The sequence below is a fragment of the Hippocampus zosterae genome, chromosome 5 (assembly GCF_025434085.1).
Source record: "Hippocampus zosterae strain Florida chromosome 5, ASM2543408v3, whole genome shotgun sequence".
NCBI lineage: Eukaryota > Metazoa > Chordata > Actinopteri > Syngnathiformes > Syngnathidae > Hippocampus > Hippocampus zosterae.
The window spans coordinates 5,708,912-5,733,787 of NC_067455.1; the positions used below are offsets into that span (position 1 = coordinate 5,708,912).

At 45.6% G+C, this 24,876-nt stretch overlaps 1 protein-coding gene across 1 annotated transcript; it reads right to left on the bottom strand.

The window, feature by feature from the left end:
* Positions 1-526: 526 nt before the first annotated feature.
* npr1b (natriuretic peptide receptor 1b) lies at positions 527-23,123 on the bottom strand. The gene is made up of 22 exons (XM_052066743.1): positions 22,520-23,123; positions 18,212-18,960; positions 13,164-13,351; positions 12,023-12,136; positions 10,837-10,972; positions 7,127-7,221; positions 6,335-6,470; positions 6,166-6,250; positions 5,410-5,527; positions 5,270-5,341; positions 5,112-5,189; positions 4,170-4,274; positions 3,970-4,041; positions 3,735-3,897; positions 3,400-3,555; positions 3,152-3,320; positions 2,839-2,985; positions 2,408-2,531; positions 2,147-2,215; positions 1,903-2,077; positions 1,628-1,726; positions 527-962 (listed from the first exon to the last, which is right to left on the bottom strand). The coding sequence occupies exons 2-22, from the start codon at positions 18,954-18,956 to the stop codon at positions 817-819; spliced, it is 3,192 nt and encodes a 1,063-aa protein (XP_051922703.1). The 5' UTR covers positions 18,957-18,960; positions 22,520-23,123; the 3' UTR covers positions 527-816.
* Positions 23,124-24,876: the final 1,753 nt, after the last annotated feature.

Sequence of the window (24,876 nt, forward strand, 5' to 3'; positions counted from 1 at the left end):
TAGCTCTGGCACATTGTATTGTTTGTTAGCATTCATCTAAATAAGATTTTTTCAATCAGGCAAATTTTTGTGGCTGTTTTTTTTCTGAAGCGTATTCTCCATAATACTGGGGGGTGGGGGGGGGGGGGGGGCTCATTAAAAAAGTGACGTCAAACCGTGAAATACATCACATTAAAACAAGAAATGTACCACCTTAAAATTTATCACACTACAGTGTGCAATTTGGCACCTTATAGTGTGTGATACTGAACTTGAACCCACGTTTGAAATTCACAAAGTATAATTGTCTTCATGTTGTGTTTGTTTTGAACGTAAACCTCAACCGGGCATGGGAACAAACAGCTTGAAGCCTCTTTTTAAAGCTGTGTCGTTGTGAAGTGAGTTGAGCAGAGTCACCTGACGCCACTCAAATAGCTGCCCGCACGATTGAGCAAAAAAAAAAAAAAAAAAAAATTGTCCAAATGATCAACAGCTCGAATCTCAAGGCACTGCCGTATCTGACTTCACTTGCCGTCAAGCTCCTTCGTTTCTTTTGTATTTTTTTTTTAAGCATTAGCTTGTTGCTATGTGGCAAGCGAGGCATTGCGCCATCTAGTGGACGCGCGACACGACACAGAACATCTTGACAGCTGATCGAGTTGAATGTTGAGAGCTTCAAATGGGCCAAAAGTCATAATTTGCAGTCAGGTGACCATCTGACACTTCCTGCTTGCATGGACGGGGCCTTGCCACCGAGAAATAATGCGTTGTAGCTTCCCTCATGTATTTTTTTTTTTTTTGGACAACCTGAGGCGTGGCCCCGCCCTCTTGCTGCAGTCACTGGCTGTCGTTCTCTCCCAGCAACCAGTAGGTGGTCATCTGTCCTTTGCCTTTCATGTGCACGTCCCCTCGGAGCTCCAACTGGAAGCGGCCCGACTCCTGGAGGACGTCGCGAGTGGCCGATGATACGTGGATCTTTAATGCTGCACACACACACGCACATACACACATATCAGATTCAAGTAGACATGTGTAGCGGTCATTTTCAATCATACTAAAGTCATCCTAAATAACATGATGCTCAATAAATGTCACTCAGGCTGTCTGTAGCATTACTGCTACTGGAGGCAGCCTCATGATGATGTTTCAAATACACTAAAGAGGATCTCTGAACTGAAGTGCCAGGATGAGGCAGCCATTTTGCATTCGCACAACAGCAGACAGGAAAATGTGGGGGTGATGATGAATTTGTCAAAATGCCACAACCACTGCACATTAAAAACAAAGATTCAATTTTTTTAAATACCTCCTAAAATGCCTTTATCTGAAATGGAATCATATGAAAATGACCATGATACCACTTTTTCACGAAGCTTCTATTATATGATTGCACCGGTGTATCTCATCTGTTTCTCAGCGGGACCTCGAGTGGCTGCTCACGTTGAGAAAAAAATATTTGCGAGCGGGCTCAGAAAAGTTGACAAATCATTTGGCAACATGAGCTCCTCTCTGTTGCGTTGAGTGCCATTTTATTACTTCAAGCAGCTCATGTCAGCAAAGATGTACTTCAGCGACGGAAACTTCTCAAGAATAATGAGGGGAAAAAAACGGTCCTGACAAAAACAAGGAAATGTAAAGATCTGTTGACCTTCCCCAGTGGACTCCATCCTGGATGACGTGTTGACCGTGTCGCCGAACAGACAGTAGCGAGGCATCTTCAGACCCACCACGCCCGCACACACCGGACCTACGAGAGACACAGAGGTGCATTTTGGAATAAAGGGCAAACTCAAGATTGACTTGCTTGTTCCTTTTGACACAACTACGTAGATAGAAACATTCAATAATTCATTGTGCATGTCTCCTTCAATTAGCCTTGAGGGGGGCCTTAAAAACTGCTGTGTGTGTGTGTGTGTGTCTGACCACTGTGTATGCCGATCCTGAGCTTGAGCTGCTCGTCGGGCCGATGTCGTATCCTGAAGGTGGTGACGGCGCCCAGTAGGGCGAGGGCCATGCGCGCAACCTCGGGGCCATGCAGCCTCCCGTTCCGCACCGGCAGGCCCGATACCACCATGTAGGCGTCGCCGATGGTCTCCACCTGGGGGCGCCACTCGACGTCAACGCTTGTTGCCGTGGCGGCGGCGGCGACGGCGGCACGCACCCTTACCTTGTAAACGTCAAAGTTGTCTATGATGGCGTCAAAGCACGTGTACAGGTCGTTCAGCAGCGTTACCACCTGGAGACACACGCAGGCACCTTGTTGAGGGGGAGGGGGGGTCGCGTTTTCTTTGCAAAACAGGAGGCGAAAGACAAAAAGAGCAGCTTTCCAAGTGCTAACGGGAAAGACGGCCCGTCACGTGTCTCGGGGAGCCTTTGAGGAGCGCTGAAAGGGGCGCGATGAGCGGCGCATGGGCGAGCACGTACTAACCTCCATGGGCGTGCTCTCGGCGGAGATTGCGGTGAAGCCCACAATGTCGCTGAAGTAGATGGTCACCGAGTCGAACGCTTCCGCTTGGACCGTCTCGCCACGCTTTAACTGCTCTGCCACTGAGCTGCAAGTGCGCACACACACACACACACACACACACACACACACATACAATACTGTGGGTCCTGTCCTGTGTTGCATGCAATGTGTGTGTGTGTGTGTGTGTGTGTGTGTGTGTGTGTGTGTGTGTGTGTGTATTGTGGAGGGCCGGGCAATGTATGGCCCACCGAGCAATGACGTTATCAAGAGTCCCGTATTATTTGTTGTCTGTTTTGAAAATCAAGTGTGGAGTTTGGCCTGTGGAGTGTGTCGTGTTATTTGGGGTGGCCTAGTATTGTGTCATGCGATGTGGTGTAGCGTGTAGTACTGACTGCGGCAGTATCTGGTAGAGGAGCGTCTCGGCTTTGCGTTTCTCTTCGTGATACGCTTGTGTTCGTTCCTCCACCAGCTCTTCCAGGTTGTTGGCATACTGTTCCATGCGTGACAACAGGTTGTCCAGGATGTTGGTCCTGGACTCCCTGCGCACAAAGATGCAGACGCCCATGCACGTCTAGCGCCCTTTGAGAGCAGTCGCCACTCGTTCAATTGTGTTGAAAGCATTTTGTGGGAGGGGCTTTCAAACGACGACAACAACAACGACGGCAGCTTGGTCAAGAAGCAAGCAAACGGGGCGCACGCGCTTACTTGTTCTGCTTGCGCAACAGCATTTGGATGTGGTTGAACTCGGGTCTCTCCGTGGGCTCCTCGGCCCAGCAGCGCTGCATCAACTGACCCAGTTCGGGACTGTGAGTGTGCGGGTCCACCATGGGTCTGAAACACGGCCATTCGCCCAGCACTACGCGGTCCACCACCTCTGCACGGGAAGGTCAGCCTGCGCTTTGAGAAGGCCCGGCCCGCCTCGCCCCAAGCCCACGGCGGACTTGCACTCTCACCTTTAGGACTGAGCGGGTCAGAGTCCAGGTAGAAGACTCCCCGACGTAGCGCCACTTCCTGAAGGATGATCCCAAAGCTGTAGACGTCGCCCTTCTGAGTGCCTTGGGGAGGAGGGACTTCGAGCCGGAGAAGTTCCGGGGCCATCCACAGTCTCTCTGTGGGATGACATCACATACGAGCTTTCAACACGACGTCATGCGCGCGTCCAGGTGGCCCGAGCCGATCGAGCTTGCTTGGACGACGTCGCCAGTAAAATAGGTCTAGCGAAGACATTCAGAAACCCGTCTTCACTTGAAGCTACAAGCCGACATTAAGCACACGACGTGTCACTTACGCGCGTAGTAAGCGTGAGCGTCCTTTGCCGATTGGCTCTCAGATTGCAGACTGCTCAGGCCGTAATCGGTGATCTTCAGCACAAAGCGGTTGTCGACCACGCAGTTGGACGACTTCAGCTTGCCGTGAGACATCAGCACGCTGTTATGGAGGAACACCATGCCCTAAGCGCATCAACAAAGACTGTGATCACGGGAACAACGCCCCCTGGCGGACGGTGAGAGAAAACGATCAACCTTGACGATGTCATTGATGAGAGAATATTTGAACATCCAGTCCAGGGTGATGCTGTCGTTCTCCAGGATGTCCTAACGCCCACAAACAGACAGAGACAGGTAAGGAGAGAAACACTCTCACAAGATGCAGACACGAGAGGTGATACAAACAAAGTATATACCATTGAAAGGTATGCAAAGAAAGAGATTGAAAAGAGTACCTGGAGGCTGCCTCGGGGGCAGTATTCGGTGATGATGCAGATGTTTGGAGGGTCGATACACGCTCCGATGAATCGGGTCAGATGTTCATTCTGAACGTCTCGCATCTGCATTCGTCAACAGCATCGTTACAATCTAGGACCACTCAATATGGTAGGAGATCATCGCAATGTATTTGGGATGCTCACAGTACAATATCTTCATGTTATTAAGGTCATGGCAAAAAAAAAATGCCATTGTGTGGAAAATTAACACATTGTAACGGAAGACAAACTACAGTCAAACCTTGGTTTTCGAACATCTCGGTTCTCGACCAAAAATTGAGTTTTTTTTATGCCTCGGATAACGAAGAAATTTCAGTTCTCGAACACACTGAGCGTACATGAATGCACCATTACACTCCTCTCGCCTTCCTTACACGAGGAAGTGACGCTTCCTCGTGTTGCTTTCCATTGTGAGCAGATGTGTTCAAAAAAACATTTTTATTTTAAAAAGGGCGTGGTTTCAGTTTTCGAAAAGCCTTCTGGAACGGATTATGGACGAAAACCGAGGTTTGACTGTAATCATGCTCAAATGTTCCGATGAGAGTCAATTGCTTCAAGTAAAAAGCAATTTGATATATTTTTTCTTAATTCAATGAATAATGTAAACATGGGGGGGTGTCACAATTAAAGGGGTGCCCACCTGCTTTGCTTGCGCAATAACAAATCTTGAAAACAAACAAGAGCCAATCCAACATCCTGACCACGTTTTTTTTCCATCGCTGATGCAAAAGTTGACAGCAGGGGGCAGTGTTTCACAAGCCAGACGGTATCTCTCATGCTTCTCGTTTGAAACCGTCACATCATTGCGAGAATTTTGAACAGTTACATCCCCACAATCCACGACTGTATGTTACATGTCAGAGACCTCGCACTCGTTAGGATGAATTTGTCGATACTCACGTGCTTGAGTTCAAACAGGAGCTTCCTGTTCAACTCCACACGTTTCTTGTTCGTGTACTTGATGGCCACGATGTTTCCCTGCAAGAGGGGGAAGGAAAAAAAAAATCCTAATCGATGATCAACCGATGATGCCGGGTGCGCGACAAGCACACACTTACTTTGTAGTAGCCCGTTTTTGCAAACACCTGGACGTGACCATCCGTCATCAGGGAGCCGTAGTTGGAGCCTCTCTGTGGACAAAGAAAGCGCGGTTAGGGCTCGGGCTACGGTCATGCGGCGCGATCAAGATGAGACCGACCAGAGAGAGCGTGATCCTGCTGCCGCTGCGGAGCACTTTGTCGAGGTTGCTCATGTGGATGTCGTCCCAGGAGATCCTCCAAAGCTGAGCCACCAGCTCCTTCTCCAGCTTCATCCTCCTGCAGTGGCCACAACGAGCGCGACAAATATTCAAACCCATCCAGGAAGAACCACACAACACGTGTGCGAGACTCTAAGCAGGGCTGGCGCCTTCATGCATTTGGAATTGATTTCATAGATTCATCGAGAATCTTTTTGGGTTCTCGCCGTTGACGTGATTCTGTTTGTGACCAACAGGTGGCACTGTAGGGCTCTCCCTGCAGCTGTACACCTGTTGGTCGTTATGTAATTCTTGCTTTAAAAGGAATACCGGCACGACCACTTGGTGTTTGGTCATGTTTGTTTTTGTCATGGTTCTGTTCCTGTTAGTTTTTTGCTTCAGTCATGGTTTTGTTTCGGTACTTTGAATTTCTTGTGTTCTTAGAACTTTGTTTAGGATTTCGTTTTCTCTGTGTTTTTATCAATACAACTCGTCAAGTTCACCCTGCTCCTCTCTCCTGCCTGCTTTTTGGGGTCCACCACCACCTCACAACGTGACAGTCGTATCAGACATTACAGATATTACCCCCCACCCCCACTCCAAAAGCAACACGCACACACAATACTAAGAACACTGGTGCGTTCCAATGGTTTGTAGCCTGCTGCTCTGGGACTGATCTTGCTTTCCTTTTCTGGAATCTATAAGAAAATTCCTCACCTGTAAATGAAAACGGCGACTGTCAGGGTCATGATGAGGATGAAGAAGACCACTATGGACACCATCTGGTGGATGGTAATGGTCTCTGTTGATACAAATAAAAATCAATCTGAAGAACATGCGCAGGTGCACACCGGTTGGCAAGCAGCGGCTGAACGGGGCAACTTACTGGTGTGGCAAGCGGGGTTTTCGTTCTTCAATCCGCACGCGGGAATGTCAGGTGGAGGAACTCCGCCCGGCCAGTGCAGCGACCTTCCGGGAAGGGCCGTCAGCTGCTCATCTAAGCTGTTGTACACCAGCACCATCTGGAATCAAGCGCAACGTTCACAACTCTTCACTCCGAGCAAGGACAGGACTCGTTTAGTAAGGTTCCAGTAACGCTTTCGTCCCAGGAGAGTCAACGAGCTTGTCCACCATCTAAAAAAGCCCTTGTAGTCATTTGGCAGTTGGGAATGATGATGACGATTGCGTTGGCAGTAGCACGTGGAGAAAATTTTGTTTTAGGCAATTCAAGGGAGATTCACTAATGGCAAAAAAACAAACAAACAAACAAACAAACGAAAATAAGCGGGCAGAAGCAAAGTTTGTGATATTATCAACCCACACGAGTGTTATTTGTTATTTGGACGAATGATCTTTTTGATGATACAAAGTTAACGGTGCAAACATTTTTAAAAAAAAGCATTTTGGAGGCACAAGGAAATCAGACTCCTTTTTAAAATATTTATAGAATAATTATTGATTTTATTTTATACTACTCGTTAATGTATGAGAATATAATCTGGGGTTTTTTTGTGTGCGTTTGTTCTTGACTGTGAAAAGAACAAAATTGCACATTTCGTTTTTTTTTGTTTGGTCTTTTTTGGTGTTTCGTCTGGTGTTTTAAATTTTCCCAAAATGTTGTTGTTTTTGTTGTCACACACACTGAGGAGTGACAGGAAGTGTTGCTGTGTGCGTGTACCTGGAATGCGCTGTTGTTGGTGTCAATCATGTCCCACAAAGCAAAGTCGGACTCTCGGTCTCCATTTTCATCCAGCTGTAATGTTCCAGTGACACCTGAACACATCATCATGTCCCACACACACACACACGCGCACACACACACACACGCACACACACACGTTAGTGTGGGATTGAAGGTCAGCTGACTTGGGTAATCAACACTCAGGCTGGATGACCACCAAATCCTTCAAGTGAAACAATTCCATGTTTGTTTGTTTTTTGGGACATTTAAATCATGGCTCACCAGCGTGTTGCCCCCAAGGGCCACATGGAGTAGCCAGCGGGTAGGCCTCTTCTAGAAATAGCTCAGCAGTGATGGGATAATTATGATTTCCCAGGAATGTTGTTGTTGTGATCATTTGAAAAGATGAATACTGGCATAGATTTATAGGACTACAATGTGGCATATAGATATTTATGCGTTCTAATTATTATGAGAAACCATGAACATGATTAGCGTCGTCACATAAATGGATGTCATTAACTGCTAATTAAAATAAACAGCCTGGTGCTGATAGTAATGATTGGCAGAATACAATTCTGATACACGATTAATCGGACGAATAATAACCCCAAAAAACCTAATTAATAAAATCACTTATTTTTTGCCCAATAAACATGATGCAGAGGAAAACTGGCAAAAAAATTGCCAGATTTTTCACCTATTTTGGAGGAATGTTTGAATGTAGTTATTTTTTCTCTCTAATGTTTACAAAATGAAATAACTAAACATAATCAAACATTTTTTTTAGGGGGGTGTTAATTTTTGACCATTTAAAAAGAGTTATGAGCCAAGTCGTTCAGGCCCTAAAAATACCATTATTAAAGGTAATTTGATCACATTTCTTATTTGGAACCCATTTGTATGAATCAGTTCCCAAGAAGTAGCTCAAAGCTTCCGAAAAGATGGCGACCACTAATCGAAATAAATCAATTCAATAAGTGAAAGAATGTGTAGTTGGCCGTCATGTACATTTTCATGTTGTGGTTGTCCTTAAATAACACTAGTGTAGTTGTATTTGAATGTCTGCGCATGTGCGCTGGTTTACGTGTTCCGAGATTGTAACACTGAAAAGTATCCAATATTGGAACCCAATTGAAAGTGAGCCCATGATGATGAGCAAGAAGTCACAATTTGTTTTTTTGTCTCTCAATCGTGAAGATTTGCATTTGTGGAACAGTCGAAAATCAGATGGATTCCCGTTATTGTCTTTTTTTTTTCTTCTTACAGTCTTGTTCTTTCTTGTGAAGCAGTGTTGTCTAAGTGTTGCAGAGTGTGCCGCTCATGAGGAGTAAAAAGTCACAAGTGTAAACCTGAGACCTGTTGCCTGGCAACAGCGGCGTGTAAATCAAAAGATAAGGAATTAGGAACATTACATGCGACGGCTAACAGGAAGTGACATGTCTGAACCCGCTCTTGTCCATTTTGTCCGAGAGGACAAATTGTTCGGAACGGCACAATGAGATTGGCAGCGGTGGGCGGGCGGGCGCTCTGGCGTGATGGATGTCCCCCAGGGAGGACAAAGAGATGAGCACCGAGACAGAGCATGGCGCTTTCACGCCTGCCTTTCTAGGTGCGGTACCGGGCCACACTATGACATTGTCACATGCACATCTAATATTCTAATATTTCTTTGCCAAGAAAACACTCCAACGTGTCACCATCTTTGCGCACCTCATTTTCTACATTTAACAGTGGTGTCAAAGGTACAGGGCACGGGCCAAAACCGGCCCATCGGTGGTCCAATCCGGCCCATAAGGATGGAGAACACATTCACGGCTAATTTTCAAGAAAAGCTAATGTTGTTGCTACTTTGGTCCACTAGGGGGGGGCCTGACAACTACTTCAATGACATCGTACAATAGGCTGCTACTGAGGATTTGACGCCTGATATTGATGCACTTGTGAAGGCTAAAAGATGAAGTATCAAAGTAAGTCAGATGAAATTCTGAGAATACACCTGTGTTCAAATGAATACCTCCTGTAGCAACTATTTTAACACACTGAATAGAGAGAAAGGGGCTGTGCCCAATTTCACAGGCTGCGTCCTCAGGAGGCCGTATTTACGGCCGCATGAGCCCACGCCCACTGAAACTCGACCGCAAATAGTTTCCAAACACGAGAAAGACAATTCGCAGGCTGGGTTCCTTCGAGGCCCTCAAAGGTTCCTCCTCTTGTAGCCTCCGTGGACCAAATAAACCGTGGCAAATTCGGACAGTCTTAAAGTGAGGTCGAGTGCGGTTGAGTGGCGCCGGAATTGCCGTCATGCGGCTGAAAATGTCTTCTGAGTATTCGGCCTGTGAACGTGGACCCTGGCATTGGGGCAGAATTATGACTCCCACGAGGCAGGACACCACCATTGGCTGTTGCATTCACGCAGTATTGCACGCATGAATTTAAAGTGCTTGTCTGTTTTATTATGCGCCCAGGAGGCTAAGCAAGGCGGGCACACAGGAAGGAGTAGCAATCAATTGATGTATATATGTGGCAACTTCTGCATTCTATTTTAGGATGACGTCATTCTGGAAAGTATATTACGATGGGGCGTTCCTTTTGTCCCTTCACACACAGCACGCAACAATTTTGGTTTTTTCCAATTCCTTTCAAGGGGAAAGGGGGATTTGACGTTTTTGACTTATGAGCGTGGTCACAGAACTAATTCAACTTGTATCTCAAGGCACCATTGTATATATATTGTAGATTGTTGTATTTCTTTTTTTTCTTTTTGCTAACACATGTTTGAAATACATACACCGATTTTAATTCAATCAATCAACTGAGGCAATTTTTGGAAGTGCAGTGAGCCCACTCATTGACTGACAGCACCAACACGCCTCGACTGTCATGTCCACTTCATATCCTCAAGTGTCCGCTGCTGGGAAAGCAAACAATTTGTGTGAGTGTGTTGAGAGGCAACACGCTGAAGGGTGTGTGTGTCTTGCACTGTGAAGACATTTCAAACAAAGCTTGTGATTGTTATGATGGATGACACGCTGATGGATGACCAACCAAAATAAAGAGTAGGAATGAAGGACAAATAAAGCAGAACACACACACGCGCCTGTTCCTGACAAAGTAATTGGGGCAAGTGCAAGTCTGACCTGACGTGTGTGGATGTGTGTCTGTGTGTGTGTGTGTTAGACACAAGGGTGGATTTTCATTCGCCTTCTCATCCCCACTCGCACAAAAACCCGGCCCATGCCAGACCTGAATCAGTTAAAAAATAAAAAATAATCCTGTCCTGTCTCACTCCTGGTGGAAACGACTCCCACTCTTGTGCTGCTCTCATTCAGAATGACTCCCACTCGAGTCACACTTAGGTTAGCTACTTTCAAAATGGCAGCCCATCTGTCAGTTTTTTTTTTACTCAATACTTTGACTTGACAAAGGAAATAAAAATTACGGTGAGTTGAGATGTAATTTAAACTCATTATGAAGACTAATGCATAATTTAGCTCCCAAAACTGAAACACATCTCAATGTTACACTAAGTCTCACTTTACATGTTCTTAAAAAATACTTCTTTTTCATAAGTCTTCTGAAATCATACCGTTACATTCAGATTTCTTAATTTGTAGCTGGTCAAAAATGATAAAGACAAAAGTTTGCACGAAGGTGCTTTGAAAGAAGGGAAGGTGTTTGTTTGAAATGGCAAGAGTCAAACGGACCGTGAAAGGTTCTGTTCCACATCCGGTGGGTGACCACCGTCCCCGGAGGCCGCGTGCCGGACGCACTCATGGTTTCGTTGAGCGCATGCGTGTAGAGCATCAGGCCGTCGTAGAAACCTCCGGCGATGATGTTCATCTGGAAGACACAAAGATGGCGTCATGCAAACACCTTTCACTTGAGCCGCTTGTGTGTAGAAAAGCAAAAGTTTTTTTTCGTGGGCATCAATTCTAATTGATGTTAGATTCACCGGCTAATCTTGATCTTCGACTCAAAAGCTGTGCTGCTCTCAAACCAAAACAGAATCCAATGCCGGCATCGGTTTGCTTGTTTTCATTTCAGTCTAGCCAAGCTGAGAGAGAGAGAGAGAGACAGAGAGAGAGAGAGAGAGAGAGAGAGAGAGAGAGAGCAAGAGAGAGAGAGAGAGAGAGAGAGAGAGAGAGAGAGAGATCCGCCTCCACAGCACCACCATGAAAAATGTGCTTGACCAATAGGTGCGTACATCCGTGTCAGGAAACGACTGTCAGTATGTTGAAATATACCGAAAACATCTGGAAGTGGTCAAACTCTCCCAAAAATCTCCCTCTCATGATTTGCATTTGGTTTGTGATTTGTTCACCTTAAAGTGAAACTTTCAGTCCTTACATGATTCACCAATTTCTGTCAGCAGCGCCTGGCACGACCCAGGCTGATTATTGATATTGGGCTGAAGCGCGTCGCGCCTTATTGTTGTATATCTCCAAGTCAACGTCTGTTGGCTTCTCAGCTTTGACGACACATGAGAATACACAACACAAATACACAATCGCCACTCAAATATGACTTAGTGTTTGCTGACATTTATTACGCTCGCCGAGTGTGTGTGTGTGTGAGGGAGAGAGAGAGGGAGAGCTAAGCTCATTAGTGTCTCTCAGCTGTCTGCAACTGATTAACTGGCTTTACAAGCAGACAACCTGCTCATGCCACACACACACACACACACGCACACGCAGGGTGTGTGTGATAAGGGACACAGGGTAGTGCAGTAATGTGATTATGTGTATTGCCGCATAGAGCAAAGTGGCTGATAGCAGCCGCTTGTAAAAATCAGTGCAACATTTGGATGGAGATGAACGCATGTTAGCTTAGCCTTTAGCGCGGCGTGGAAGGTCTATTTTTATTTGTGCGTACGTGCGTGTCCACACTGACCAGCGAGTCGTCGATGGTGTAGTTGAACATCCTCTTGGCGTCCACCTTCAGGTTCTCCACAAAGTTCTTGTACTCGGCGTTCTGAGGCTCTCGATATGTGAGGATCTTCACACTCTGACAACAACACGCATGACAGAAAAGGCGCGTCATGTGAACGAGACAAGACAGATACACATATGATGTCATGTATGACGACAAACGAACAACACATGACGCACGCCATGATGTCAGTGACATGTATGGCGCACGTGTCGACCTTAACAGGGCAACAAAACACATGACGCACATGCATCATATCAACCTGACATGTATGACACACATCATGCTAACAAGGCAACAATACAGAGGACATGTCATCAAGTCGGCAACATGTGTGACGCATGTCACGTCGGCAAGATGTATGACACTTGGCGTCCTGTCATCGCACATCTGACACTGTGTCATTATGTCAGCAACACGCATGACACACATCATCGTGTCAACGACACAAGACACCAACACGTGACATATTTTCAACATGTATGAAATAAGTCATCATTTCACCATTTCAGCAACACGTACGACACACGTCATCCTCTCAATGACACGAATGACACACGGCAATGTCATAATACAGATGACACTTTGTAAACATGTATGACAGACGTCATTATTCAGAATAGCAAGTGTGACACGTCGTCTTGTGAACAACACGGACATAAGACATCATTCTACATAACATGTGATGACGCACGTCATTATGCCTGTCATTTTTTCAACGTAACACGTATGACGCATGTCATGTCACTGCGGACTCGCGAGACATGTCAAGAAGGCAACAACACGCGTGAGACACATCATCCTGTCAACATATCAGACACACATCTTCATGAAAATGACACAACACCACGTAATACACGTCAGTGCGTCAACAACATGTATGACAGGCATCATTAGTGAACATAACTCGTGTGACGCACGTCAGCCTGTAAACAACGCATCCGTCACAAGTCTTGATGTCACCGAAACAACAACTTGTGACGTAGGGCAGCAGCAGTGGGGACTAACATGTTGAGCGTGGTCCGAGCGCGTCAGTGGACAGAAAGCAAAAGGTGACGGGGAAGCATACCACGAGAGGGGAGGGGATGGGGGGCGGGGCTACCTGGAAGGCCTCCTTGGCCACGGCGTCGTCGGGGTCGCCGCGTGCCCACGGCTGCCGGGGCTGCGACTTGAGGCTCTCGCCAAACACGTCGATGAAGAAGAAGACGTATTGCTCGTGGGGAAGGTCGGCGCGGCGAAAGTGCACCATCAGATTCCTGAACACGTCGGGCGAGCAGCACACGAACATCACTGAGGAAGACACACACACACAGTTAGTTTCCTTTGCGCAGAATAAATATCTGACTGTGGCCCGGTAGTCCAGTGGTTAGCACTTCAGCTTCACAGTGCAGAGGTACCGGGTTCGATTCCAGCTCCGGCCTCCCTGTGTGGAGTTTGCATGTTCTCCCCGGGCCTGCGTGGGTTTTCTCCGGGTGCTCCGGTTTCCTCCCACATTCCAAAAATATGCGTGGCAGGCTGATTGAACACTCTAAATTTGTTGTTGTTCGTTTCTGTGTGCCCTGCGATTGGTTGGCAACTGATTCAGGGTGTCCCCCGCCTACTGCCCGGAGACAGCTGGGATAGGCTCCAGCACCCCCCGCGACCCTAGTGAGGATCAAGCGGCTCGGAAGATGATGTTTCGAAATATCTGACTGGTTGAGTTAACTTTGATGTGCGCTTGATTTACAGCAGGGGAAGATGGTGCACATGATCTGAACTCGATTTTCAAGGTGCACATTTCAAGAAAAAAAATGGACTGTGTGAGGTCACAACGGTGCTGGCAGGTTTGTTGCAAGCCACAAAATCTTTTTTTTTTCGGGCCACTTTCAGAGTAGCATGGAACAGCTATCTTGCAAAAGAAGGTCTGCATCGGCGTCTCTGGTTAGTACCGTGTATTGTATCAAGCTTTTAATTTTGATCAACACTTCGAGCGAAGTGACATATTGCACTTGTTTGGAGGTGATGTATTGGAAGGTCAAGCTGAGCATGTTTCTCCAAACCTCAAATGCGCCACATCCCTCCGTTTCTTCTTCAATGCCCCAGGGAGTTCTCTTGAGGTTTTTGTACATTATTTTGCAACATGATGTTGTTATTAAGCGGTGGCTTAGTTCACTTGAGTCCCCGGTGAAGGCTCATATCCCAATGTCCCCGCCCGCCACTGCCGTTTATTGAGTGCTGAGTGACGCATTTGGTGAGCGTTCTTGTAGTATTTGTTGTGTATTTGGTGTGTGGTAGTGCGTGCATGCCGTGTCTCGTCTTCCTCTCGTGCATCAGGAAGTCTCGGGAGCGGCGTCACAAGTGCTGCTGCTGTTCCTGTTCCAGCGCCTCTATTGTTCCACTGGCAGGAAGTCAACAGTAAAAGCGGCCACGCACACGCACACACACGGCTAAAACACTGGAAGCTAGAGTGCACCCCTAAACAAACCTGAATTAGTTAAGCTCCTCCCACTGTGACATGCATCAACGCTCGCCATCTTGGCAGGATGAATTTAACATGACATTTTGTGACATTTGCCAATAAAAAATACCAATGTGTGTTCTAAAAGTTGTGTTTTTTCTTGTTTTCAGAAAATAGAAAATACTGAAAAATGACTTGGCACATTATGGCTGACACACACGTTTGCGTGCATGCCTGTGTGTGTGTGTGTGTGTGTGTGTGTGTGTGTGATAGCATTTGTAATGGGTGGCAAATGTGTGACATTGACATTTATGCTCTGATTTGTTGACTTCCGTACCGCTTGATCCTCACTAGGGTCGCGGGGGGTGCTGGAGCCTATCCCAGCTGACTTCGGGCAGTAGGCGGGGGACACCCTGAATCGGTTGCCAGCCAATCGCAGGGCACACAGAAACGAACAACCATCCACGCTCACACTCGCACCTAGGGACAATTTAGAGTGTTCAATCAGCCTGCCATGCATGTTTTTGGAATGTGGGAGGAAACCGGAGCACCCGGAGAAAACCCACGCATCCCGGGAGAACATGCAAACTCCACACAGGGAGGCCGGAGCTGGAATCGAACCCGGCACCTCTGCACTGTGAAGCAGACGTGCTAACCACTGGACTACCGGGCCGCCTTGATTTGCTGACTATATATCATTTTTCAAAAAGTCAAAGGACACCCACCACCCTGAAAAAAGGAAGTGACCTCAGACCTCTGGCAGCTTTTCCAGACAGAGATGAATACACACACACACGCACAAAATTTGGGTCAGCACTACCGAGCACCGATTCATGTGAAATCAAACAATTTGACACTGTCTTGCTCCGAGGGAAGTGAGCTGAGGAGCTTCATTTAGATAAAAGTAGTGCTTTGCTACCATTCTGTGGCATATTTGTCAAGGAAGTATGTGAAAATAAAGAACAACAAGAAGAAATGAGGAGAAGAGGGAAGTTTTAGTTGGTGAAGGAGTTTCATTTGGACAAAAGTTGCGCTTTGCCATCTTCTTGTGGCATCTATAAGTAAATAGAAAGCATTACGAGGGATATCAATAACTTGTTGAAATTAACGGCGCAGCTGGTCCCGATTGCCCCCCGATGTGTCGCAGAGAAAGTTGGGGCCCGTTTATGCAAAGCAGCTTTCAGAATCTTCATTCAAAGCAGCTGCTGTGATGTCATACGCTACATAAGCCAAAATCCCAAAAAGCCTTGCAATTGTGCCTCATTTTGTCATCTTTCCACCAAATGTGGTCACCGGTCGTACTCCTGCGATGACGGAAAGCTCTGTGTGTGTGTGTGTGTGCGTGTGTAATCGCTTGTCACCCGCTAACATCTGGCTGTGCATTAATGAGACACAAAGTCTAAATTTAGATCTCGTGAGCTTAAATTGTATTCACACGAACACCTTAAAGAATTTAGCGTGCGCCCCCTGCCTTCGCTGCTCGGTAAACTCGTAAAAGCGACGCCGACAGCGGAGTGAAAATGTTGGGAGTTCTGTGAAAATAACAATCAAATGTTAGGATGGTGGCGAGAAAGCGGGCGAGTGGAATGAGCGTGTTTGTCAGGAAATAGCTGTACATCTGATAGGCCCGCCGCAGCTTCCTTATAAGGCCGCAGGTTGCTGACCTCGGTTAATGAATGTCCTGTTGGGAGGCGGCTGGGAATGCGCGCGCACGCAAACACACACACTTATTGTGTACTGCGTGGCGCTCGTGTAGCATACGGTGCCCAATCTAAGGCTCGGGGTGGATTTTTGAGCCGAAATGAGTCACATGGCCGATATGGTTTGCGTGCATTGGTGCTTGTCAAACGCTTGACGCAAAATCCCCCCTGGCCCCAAAAATGACCGACTCAACAAACACCACTCAAATGAGCAACATGAAAATACAGAAGCATAGTCAAAAAAAAAAAAAAAAACCAAGACAAACGTATGCCTGTTGTTGTAATTTTCCCAAACTAAAGTCCATACTTCACATGCAAAATTTCAAATGACACAAAAATAGGAATTATTTGACTGAGTTGTTATCTTCTGGAAAAGAAAAAGTCTCACGGCTTGCAATCGAAAATATAATAAAGAAATATTTTTAAAAATGTCTTTATATTAAATAATACTGTATATAATAAATATTTATTGATATACTTTTTGTTCTTCCACTTGTCCCTTTCATAATTTTGCTGCTGTAAATTGGGAATTTATCCATTGTGAGACAAGTAAAGGTTTTCTTATCTTAAAAAAAACATTTTTTAATTAATGAGATAAAGAAAAAAAAAGAAGAAAAGTCCAAATGTTCGAAGCAAAACCAAGCAAAAAAACAGACCTAATTAACGATTGATTTGCTCTTTGCTCATTGAAGCTGAATACAAATCGCGCGTCAATTGAAGTTGACAAAAATAACGAGAAACTTATTTGTTTCCGTCCGTTTTGTAAAATTTTGTTGAGATTAACGTTAGGCATACCTGAATGTCACTTGAGCTGAATTTATTTGAAATGTTTGCATTCCTTGAAAAATAACCATTCCACGTATTTTTTTTGTTGTTGCTGATACCGTTTGATTGTTTTGTAATTCCTCTTCTTCTTAAAATGTCTTCCTTGATTTTGCAATTGTGAACTAAGCTAACGTGCTAGCTAGCGTTCCCGTAGTACCTCGGCGCAGATACAAAGCGGTCCGAGCTGGCGGCTGCCATCGATCTAATGGAGAAACTGGGGTGGGGGGTGGGGGGGGGGGGGGCGCGTCTCATGTTTCGGCTGCAGCTGCCCTGCGGCAAACGTGGACGCTAATGGAGGTGCGCACCAGTCACCGAGCACTGCTGTCAATAAGGTGGCGCGTCGCACGTGCGTGTGCGATCAAGTCATGTGTGTACAGCAATAGTGATCGGCGTTGATTTGCTGTAAAATGCCTTGTTTTGTTTGTTGAAGTCTTTCTTCAAAACTCAGGCAGGGTGATATGAACTTAAAATCTCAGACTTTTTTCCCCTTTGTGGAATTTGCGTTCTTTTTTCTGATAGCAAAAAAGTTACTTTTCCAGCCAATCAACATTGAAAGAAGGAGCATGTGGTTTAATTTTTGTTTTAAAGAAACCAGCGCACCCAAAGAAGACCCACCTACAGGACACGATGTCTTGAAGCGACAATTTTTAAATCATTTGCCGCGTAATTTCGGGTTTACACGCAGCTTGGCGCCATGCAGAGTTTTGCTGAAACTACGGCGGAAGATCCACCTCTGGAAAAGTGAAGTGCTAACAAGCAGGCACAAGATTAACAAAAACAAGCAGAGCGATAGGACCGCAGGCAGCTGAGAGGATGCTGAAGCCATGAGTAATGAGGGGGGGGGCATGTTGGGCAAAATTGTTACAGTTCACCATCACCTGCTGCCGTTTCGTGAGCTTTCACCATCGGTTCGTGTATATGAGATGGAAATCACACAGTGGCCGTCAGCGACCCATCAATGGGAGTAAAAAACAAATAGAGACGAGCTCGCTACTTGTCCGGATGATTACGTCATGATCAACGTTGATGTCATCCAATCCAGAATTCTCACAAGACCTCAAAAGGATGAGTCTGAATAATCGCAATCGGTGTTAGCCTTAAGAAAACGTAGAGGTCGTTCTTACATTTGGAACGTAACGCGTGGGATTTCACGGCCCTTGAATCTGCAGCGGCGGCGCAAGTACTGACCTCTGCTCTCGTTCTGTATGTCGGCGAGTATCTCCGCGTAGTCAATATGCGGGCGGTTCTCCTCAAAGACGCTGTCCTCGACCGTGATGTTGATCATCTTGAGCTCGTCGTAGAGGCCCTCCACGGCAAAGTAGCACGGCCGGTCGTCCACCTTGTTGTCGTTGAAAATCACCATGACGTGGCGGCGCCAGCCAAAGCGCTGGCAGATGCGCAGGGCGAACTTGCCGAGCTTCTTGTGGGTGGGGCCCGTGTTGGTGATGGACGGGTAGACGCCGCCGTAGAAGGCCACGGCGGGGGCGCCTGCCGTCACCAAGGGCACGTCCCAATGGGTGGTGAAAAAGCCCACAGGCGACGCCGTGTACGAGCAACCCGGCCCGATGAAGGCCCAGGGGTCGTGCACCAGCTTCAGGTCTACCGCCATTAGCGGCGCCACAGACTCGGAGCAGATGCCGTCTTTGTTCTCGCTGCTCTTGAACACGTAGCTCAGGTGCACACCGGGCAGTAGGGCGGGGTCATCGTTGACCTGCTGCACCGCCCGCACCAGGGCGGGGCCCACACGCGGCCACGCCCACGGGTAGGCCATGTTGCTCTCGGGGAGGATGATGGCCAGCGTCACGTTCTGCCGCCGCTGACCACTGCCGAGGTTCCGCTGTGGACGCGCCAGCAGCGCCAGCAGCAGCAGAAGCGGGGTGACGGCACGGTGGGATGGCGGCCTCCTCGCTCTGGTGGGGGGACCCATCATCATGACCCTGAGAAGAACCCCGCGGACTCTTAAAATGGCACAGAAAGGATTCACAAAATGTCTCACACATGAAAAAAAAAAAAGAACATCTCATTGTATCAAGACCAAAGCCAGAAATAGCTTCGAAAATATCCCGAGAATGTCTGCTAAATGTTTTTTTTTTCTTTTTTTTCACAAATCTCTGAAAACGCCCCCAAGAAAAGTTCATCAAGATCTTTAAATGCTTCATAAAACATGTCAAAATGTCTTTTATGGGCCATGGTGCATTTTGGAAACTTTAATGAGACATTTGGAGAGATGCAGAAGGTTTCTGTGGAGACATTTCAGAGATGTTTTCCTGAGATCATGAGCAGATTTAAGGAGTTCATTCGAGGGCTGGGAAATCATTCAAAATCAATAAATATCGCAACAGACAGTTAACCAAAATCCATGGAAATTGCGTTCAATATAATTAAAAACGATTTTAAAAAATTAGGAAGCAAAGCTGGCAATCTGCCAGGTTTGAAAGCTATTTTTCCTTTGGATGGTGGTGTTTTATTGAGTTTCAGCGTTTAAACTTTTTGAGACCTTTTAAAGATTTTGATTACGGTAGGTAAAAAAAAAACGTCAATAAATAAATAAAAACAATCGACTGATATGAATGACTTGTATCCTAATGCACTTTTCCGCCATATCGCCGAGCCCTCGTTCATACAGCATTTTAGGACAGTTATGGAGAAACATGTAAAAGTCATCACTAAGCTCATAAATATCTCTGAAAAGATCAAGTCATCAATGTCTCCTAAAAAGTCAGCAACACAAAGCTCATAAATATCTCGTAAAATATATAGGCGTCGTATAAAGTCGACTCCTAAATATCCCCACGCAAATTAAAATTTATCATCACAACCACCATAAATTTCTTGACTCTTCTTTGACTTTATCTCGTCTCATAAAATACCTCACATGCCCCCACAAACCAAAAATGACTCCTCAAGTTTCTCCTCAATACATCCAAACAAATTTCATAAATACCTACAAAGGTCAACCTAAATTTCTCCCAATTTTTTTCCAGACAAACCAATGTCTCACAAAAGTCTAAATAGGGGGCCACCGACCTTTATTTTCACCAGGGCTTGGTTCACGCTAGCATTCATTGGTCACGGATATTCCCTAATCGCAAATTAATCCTCATAGGGGGGGGGGGGTGATGTCATTTATTCCTGATTGGTACAAATATGCAGCGCTACAAAAAAAGAAAAATTACCCCCCCCCCCCCCCCGTTCAATCTATTTGTGCAGCCAAGTGCCACGTAACCTCACTGCTCTCAATGCATCGACACAAACTTCAGAAATATCTCAGAAATGATTGTGGCCCCAAAAACCAACCAAAATAACTCCATGATTAAAATGTCTCCGCAATGTCTCATAAATATTTCAAGACAAACCTCAGAAACGCATATCTCATCAACATACCTCCTAGATGTCGCAACACAAAACCACTCAAATGACTCTTAAAGTAGCTTCTAAATATCACCCAAATGGTTTCACACAAACCTAAGAAAGATCTCCAAGTGTGTCATGACATATCTCATAAATGTCTCCAAAAAGTATCCCCACAAATCTCAGTAATGACTCACCACAAAGGGTGACCGGCATAAATCTCGTGGACTGATGCTCATACTGTCCAAGAACGGTGAGTGCAAATGTCTCACAGTTAATGAGCCGTTGAAAAGGTTGATGAGTGAATGGCCTAATTAATAAGTTCACTTTCATTAATGAGAGCCATCCAACTCCTGAGGTCACGCAAAAAGGCCAACTCATTATCAACATCACATTTAGGTCCGAATTCATCTTGGCAGGTGGGTTGTATGAAAAATGCTATAATGTAAGGTATGTGGCAACGGACTTCTTTCTGCCTTTTTTTCATGGACATCATCATGCTTTCCACTCATCTCAGAAAAATTATTTCTGGCTTGTTAAAAAATTGTGTTTTCTATTCCAATTTTAATGGAATCTCTTCTGTCGCCTTGTTTTTAAAAGTGGATTATTTTCATTCAGTATTTTGATTGTTATCGCACACACATCTTCGACTGCCCAATAAGTATATACATCTATATTATAGCTTTACATGTTTATATATATATATATATATATTCATTCATTCATTCATCTTCCTAACCGCTTGATCCTCACTAGGGTCGCGGGGTGTGCTGGAGCCCATCCCAGCTGTCTTCGGGCAGTAGGCGGGGGACACCCAGAATCGGTTGCCAGCCAATCGCAGGGCACACAGAAACAAACAACCATTCGCACTCACACTCACACCTAGGGACAATCTAGAGTGTTCAATCAGCCTACCATGCATATTTTTGGAATGTGGGAGGAAACCGGAGCACCCGGAGAAAACCCACGCAGGAGAACATGCAAACTCCACACAGGGAGGCCGGAGCTGGAATCGAACCCGGTACCTCTGCACTGTGAAGCCGACGTGATAATCACTGGACTATCGGGCCGCCTATATATATACATATATATATACTGTATATAATAGCTATATTGGAATATTTATATTGACCTATCCCAACCAATTTTGCGGGTTTTAAGGGGCATGTAAACAAAGTTACATCCAATTTGTATGTTGCCAAAGAACATGATACATTACCAACATTTCTGTCACCTAACCATGGGTGTTGCAACAGGTGTGCAACAGGTGTGTTGCAACTTGCAACACACCTGATTCAAATGATCAGATCATCAGCAAGCGCTGTGGAAGCCTGACATTGAATCTGTTCATTTGAATCAGGTGTGTTGCAACAGGGAGACTCGGAAAACATGCAGTACAAGACCTGAGTTTGACACCCCTGCCTAACCTTGAGTGGGGCGGTACGCAGGAGAGCCGTCCACCGAAATAAGCTCGGTGTCAGGCTGCCAACAATGGTGTGGGAAACTCTGGTAGCCAAACAAACAACATGCAGATTGGTGTCGCACTGCAGAGATGGTTTTTATGGCAGACATAGTGGTTCCCCAAGGTTACCTCGAATCAAAATACATCTCTTTGCTCTGATTTAGGACTATCACGAAACAGTCGCACACCGCTTCGTACAGACACTCAGTTTCAGTACATTCTATTGCAACAATGTGGAAAGTTACTGACATTTTTTCCTGTTTTTTAAGCCCTTAAAATGTCATTGCTTCTTTAATCCTGAACACATTGATACAATTTAAACATGCTTTTGATCCATTATTGCAACTCTTTCCCTTGACATTGGTGTTGGGAGGGGCTGGGGGTATTTCAATTTTGTTGTCACGTCCCTAATTAGTATTTTTGAAAACAAATATAGTAACAACCCAAATTTGGACATAGTTGGCTAGTGTCCAAAGCCAATGATATGGTGTTCGTGAAGTCTTAAAAGATTCAAATGAGATTACAAAACGTTTTGGATGTTTTTCGAGTTTAGTGCCTCACTAATAGCCTTTGTTGATAACCAAGTGCACCTTAAAAGCATAACAATATTAAACTTAGCTTTTGCGTCATTTCGTGTTTGACATTTTTTAAATAGTATATCACAGAAAATACTTTGTTCTTACCTCAACGAGTGTGGTCTTGAGTCTTCATTTTTACTCTTTTTGTTGATTTTAGCGCAAAGCTAGCACACAAACAACACGCTAACAACCGTAGCCCGCCAAGGATGACGTCAAATCCCCACCAATTTCTATTGACATTTACAACAAAACATAAGCAATATTGTCCTCTATCACCCTCAAGAAAGAACACACGAGACAAACAGAGAAGCGCTGAAACCGTTCGCAGCTGGCAGAAGTGAACCACTTTCAAAAACCCACTTGAAATTATTCCTGAAATTAGTGCGCAGGGGCCAAATCATTTCCATGTGTTTCCTCCACACAACTTGGATATCAGAAAAAAAACAACACACACAAAGAAAATAAAAGAAAAAAAAAAGAAAATCCGGCCGGCCGGCGAGACAAGAGCCGTAAACAAACCAAATGAGTCCAGGACTGACTGTTGAATGAATGAATGAATGAATGAATGAATGACGGCGGCGTCAAGTCAAGGCAAATTGTTTGTCCTCCGTCTCCAGTCGTGTGTGTGTTCTCCCGCAGACGCGAGCAAGACGAGAAGTGCGGCACGCAAACACCAACAACGCTAAAGAGGAGGCAGCAGCCGCAGCGGCAAGCAGCAAACCAGGAGGAAGCCAGCAAGGGAGGGACTGGACTGGAGGAGGGTCAACGGGAGGAAATGAGACAGCCACGACAAAAAGAAAAGAAAAGATAAACAACAAATGGGAGGAAATGAGATGCTCAGAAAAGATACATTTGTTCACCATAATAGCAAATATTACGCTCATAATTACACGATGTTATCTACCTACAATCAATCGTCCCCATCACATCGTACGATGATGGACAAGTCACTCGCTCTCGTGTACTTGTCGATGGGCCACAAGCTTTGACGACACTTCTTTATTTGAATACAAAATGCCTTCCATATAATGATGTGAGTGAGTGAGTTTAGCGTGCGTGCGAGTGTCCGACACATCATCTTCATTATATTTTTAGTATTTCATATAAACGTTGAGAGCCAACAAATGAAACGCGTTGACTGCTTTTGTGATAAGATTGTGGACGTTCAGTCATTAATGAGGCACTCGGAATTGAGGAAAAGGTCCCATCAGTGCTGTCACACGACAACATACACGCGCAAGTGCCAGCATATCACGTGACACCCCCCCCCCCCCCCCCCCATACTACATACATGTCCCAGTGCCAGTAGGTAGACTCATATTACACTTTCCGGTCGTACTACAACAACTGATTTATTCTACACTGTGAAAGAAACGATCCCTCGAGTAAACAACACAAACTACCCAGGATTTGACAAGAGATGCCTCAAGCTATTGCCAAAGCACTATTTTTGTCTCAGTGAAAGTCATTAACTCACTTCAACATATCTCTTTCGAACCAAGATGATGACAAAGCCCTACTTTTCTCGTGTGAAACTCCCCAATTCACTTGAACAGTTCCTTGGCACCAAAACATCACAAAAAGGTGCCGATACATGACTGTTTTTAAAAAGAAAATACTCAACTAACTCCAACATAGCTCCTTACTACAAGACGGCACAAGATGGTGCCAAGGCAGTATCTTTATCAAAATGAAACTCCTCAAATCAATCCAGAATAGTTCCTTGGTGTCAAGATTCCACAGGATTTCATTATTTTTGTCTAAATGAAGGTCTTCCATTCATAATTCCTTTGCCCAAAGATGCCACCAGATGCCACCAAATCACTACTTGTTCTCAAATCAAATATTTTCACCTTCTTGTCACACTACACGTATGTACCTACAGATCACATAACACTTCCTGTCAGTCCCCATCCATATGCCACAGTGGTGTCTCCCGGCTCGTCGTCGGCAGGTGCTTCGGTTGCTGTAGCGACGCAGATGTTACACGCATGCACGCCTCAACTAGCTTAGTTTGGCGTCCAGGTTGCCATTAGCTAAAGGTCACACAAATGTGTGCTTATAAGGTCAAGATGGTGTCCGGAGCCGATCCACATACGGATCAGATAGTCCCGTTACCGAGGCGGCCTTGTGGTGTGTAGCCTCGGTCCTCGCAGGGAGCGCAGGCGCCCCATGTTGTCTGCCTGCTCAATTATTTAATGCGCTTGTGTGTGTAATTATTCGAGTACACGCTCATTATCTTCTTCATCGTCATCATCATGGAGTAGGTCGAAGATATGGTGTCAAATGATGCACGGACTTGATTTATTATTTTTTTATTGTTTGCTCAACAACAAACAAAATAAGGAGAATGGGTGCGCTTGAGAAGACCGTCGACAAATTCTTTCCCCATTTCCCCTGGGATCAATAAAACAGACAAGCACGCTCATTCCTTCCTACCTAGCTACCTTGATATCTTCTTT

Coding starts and splice junctions, on each gene's coding strand:
- npr1b (XM_052066743.1), bottom strand. CDS start 18,956: ATGATGATGGGTCCCCCCACCAGAGCGAGGAGGCCGCCATCCCACCGT. Junction 6,471..7,126: donor CCAACAACAGCGCATTCCAG/GTACACGCACAC, acceptor GCTTGATTCCAG/ATGGTGCTGGTGTACAACAG. Junction 2,216..2,407: donor CCGAGAGCACGCCCATGGAG/GTTAGTACGTGC, acceptor GTGTGTCTCCAG/GTGGTAACGCTGCTGAACGA.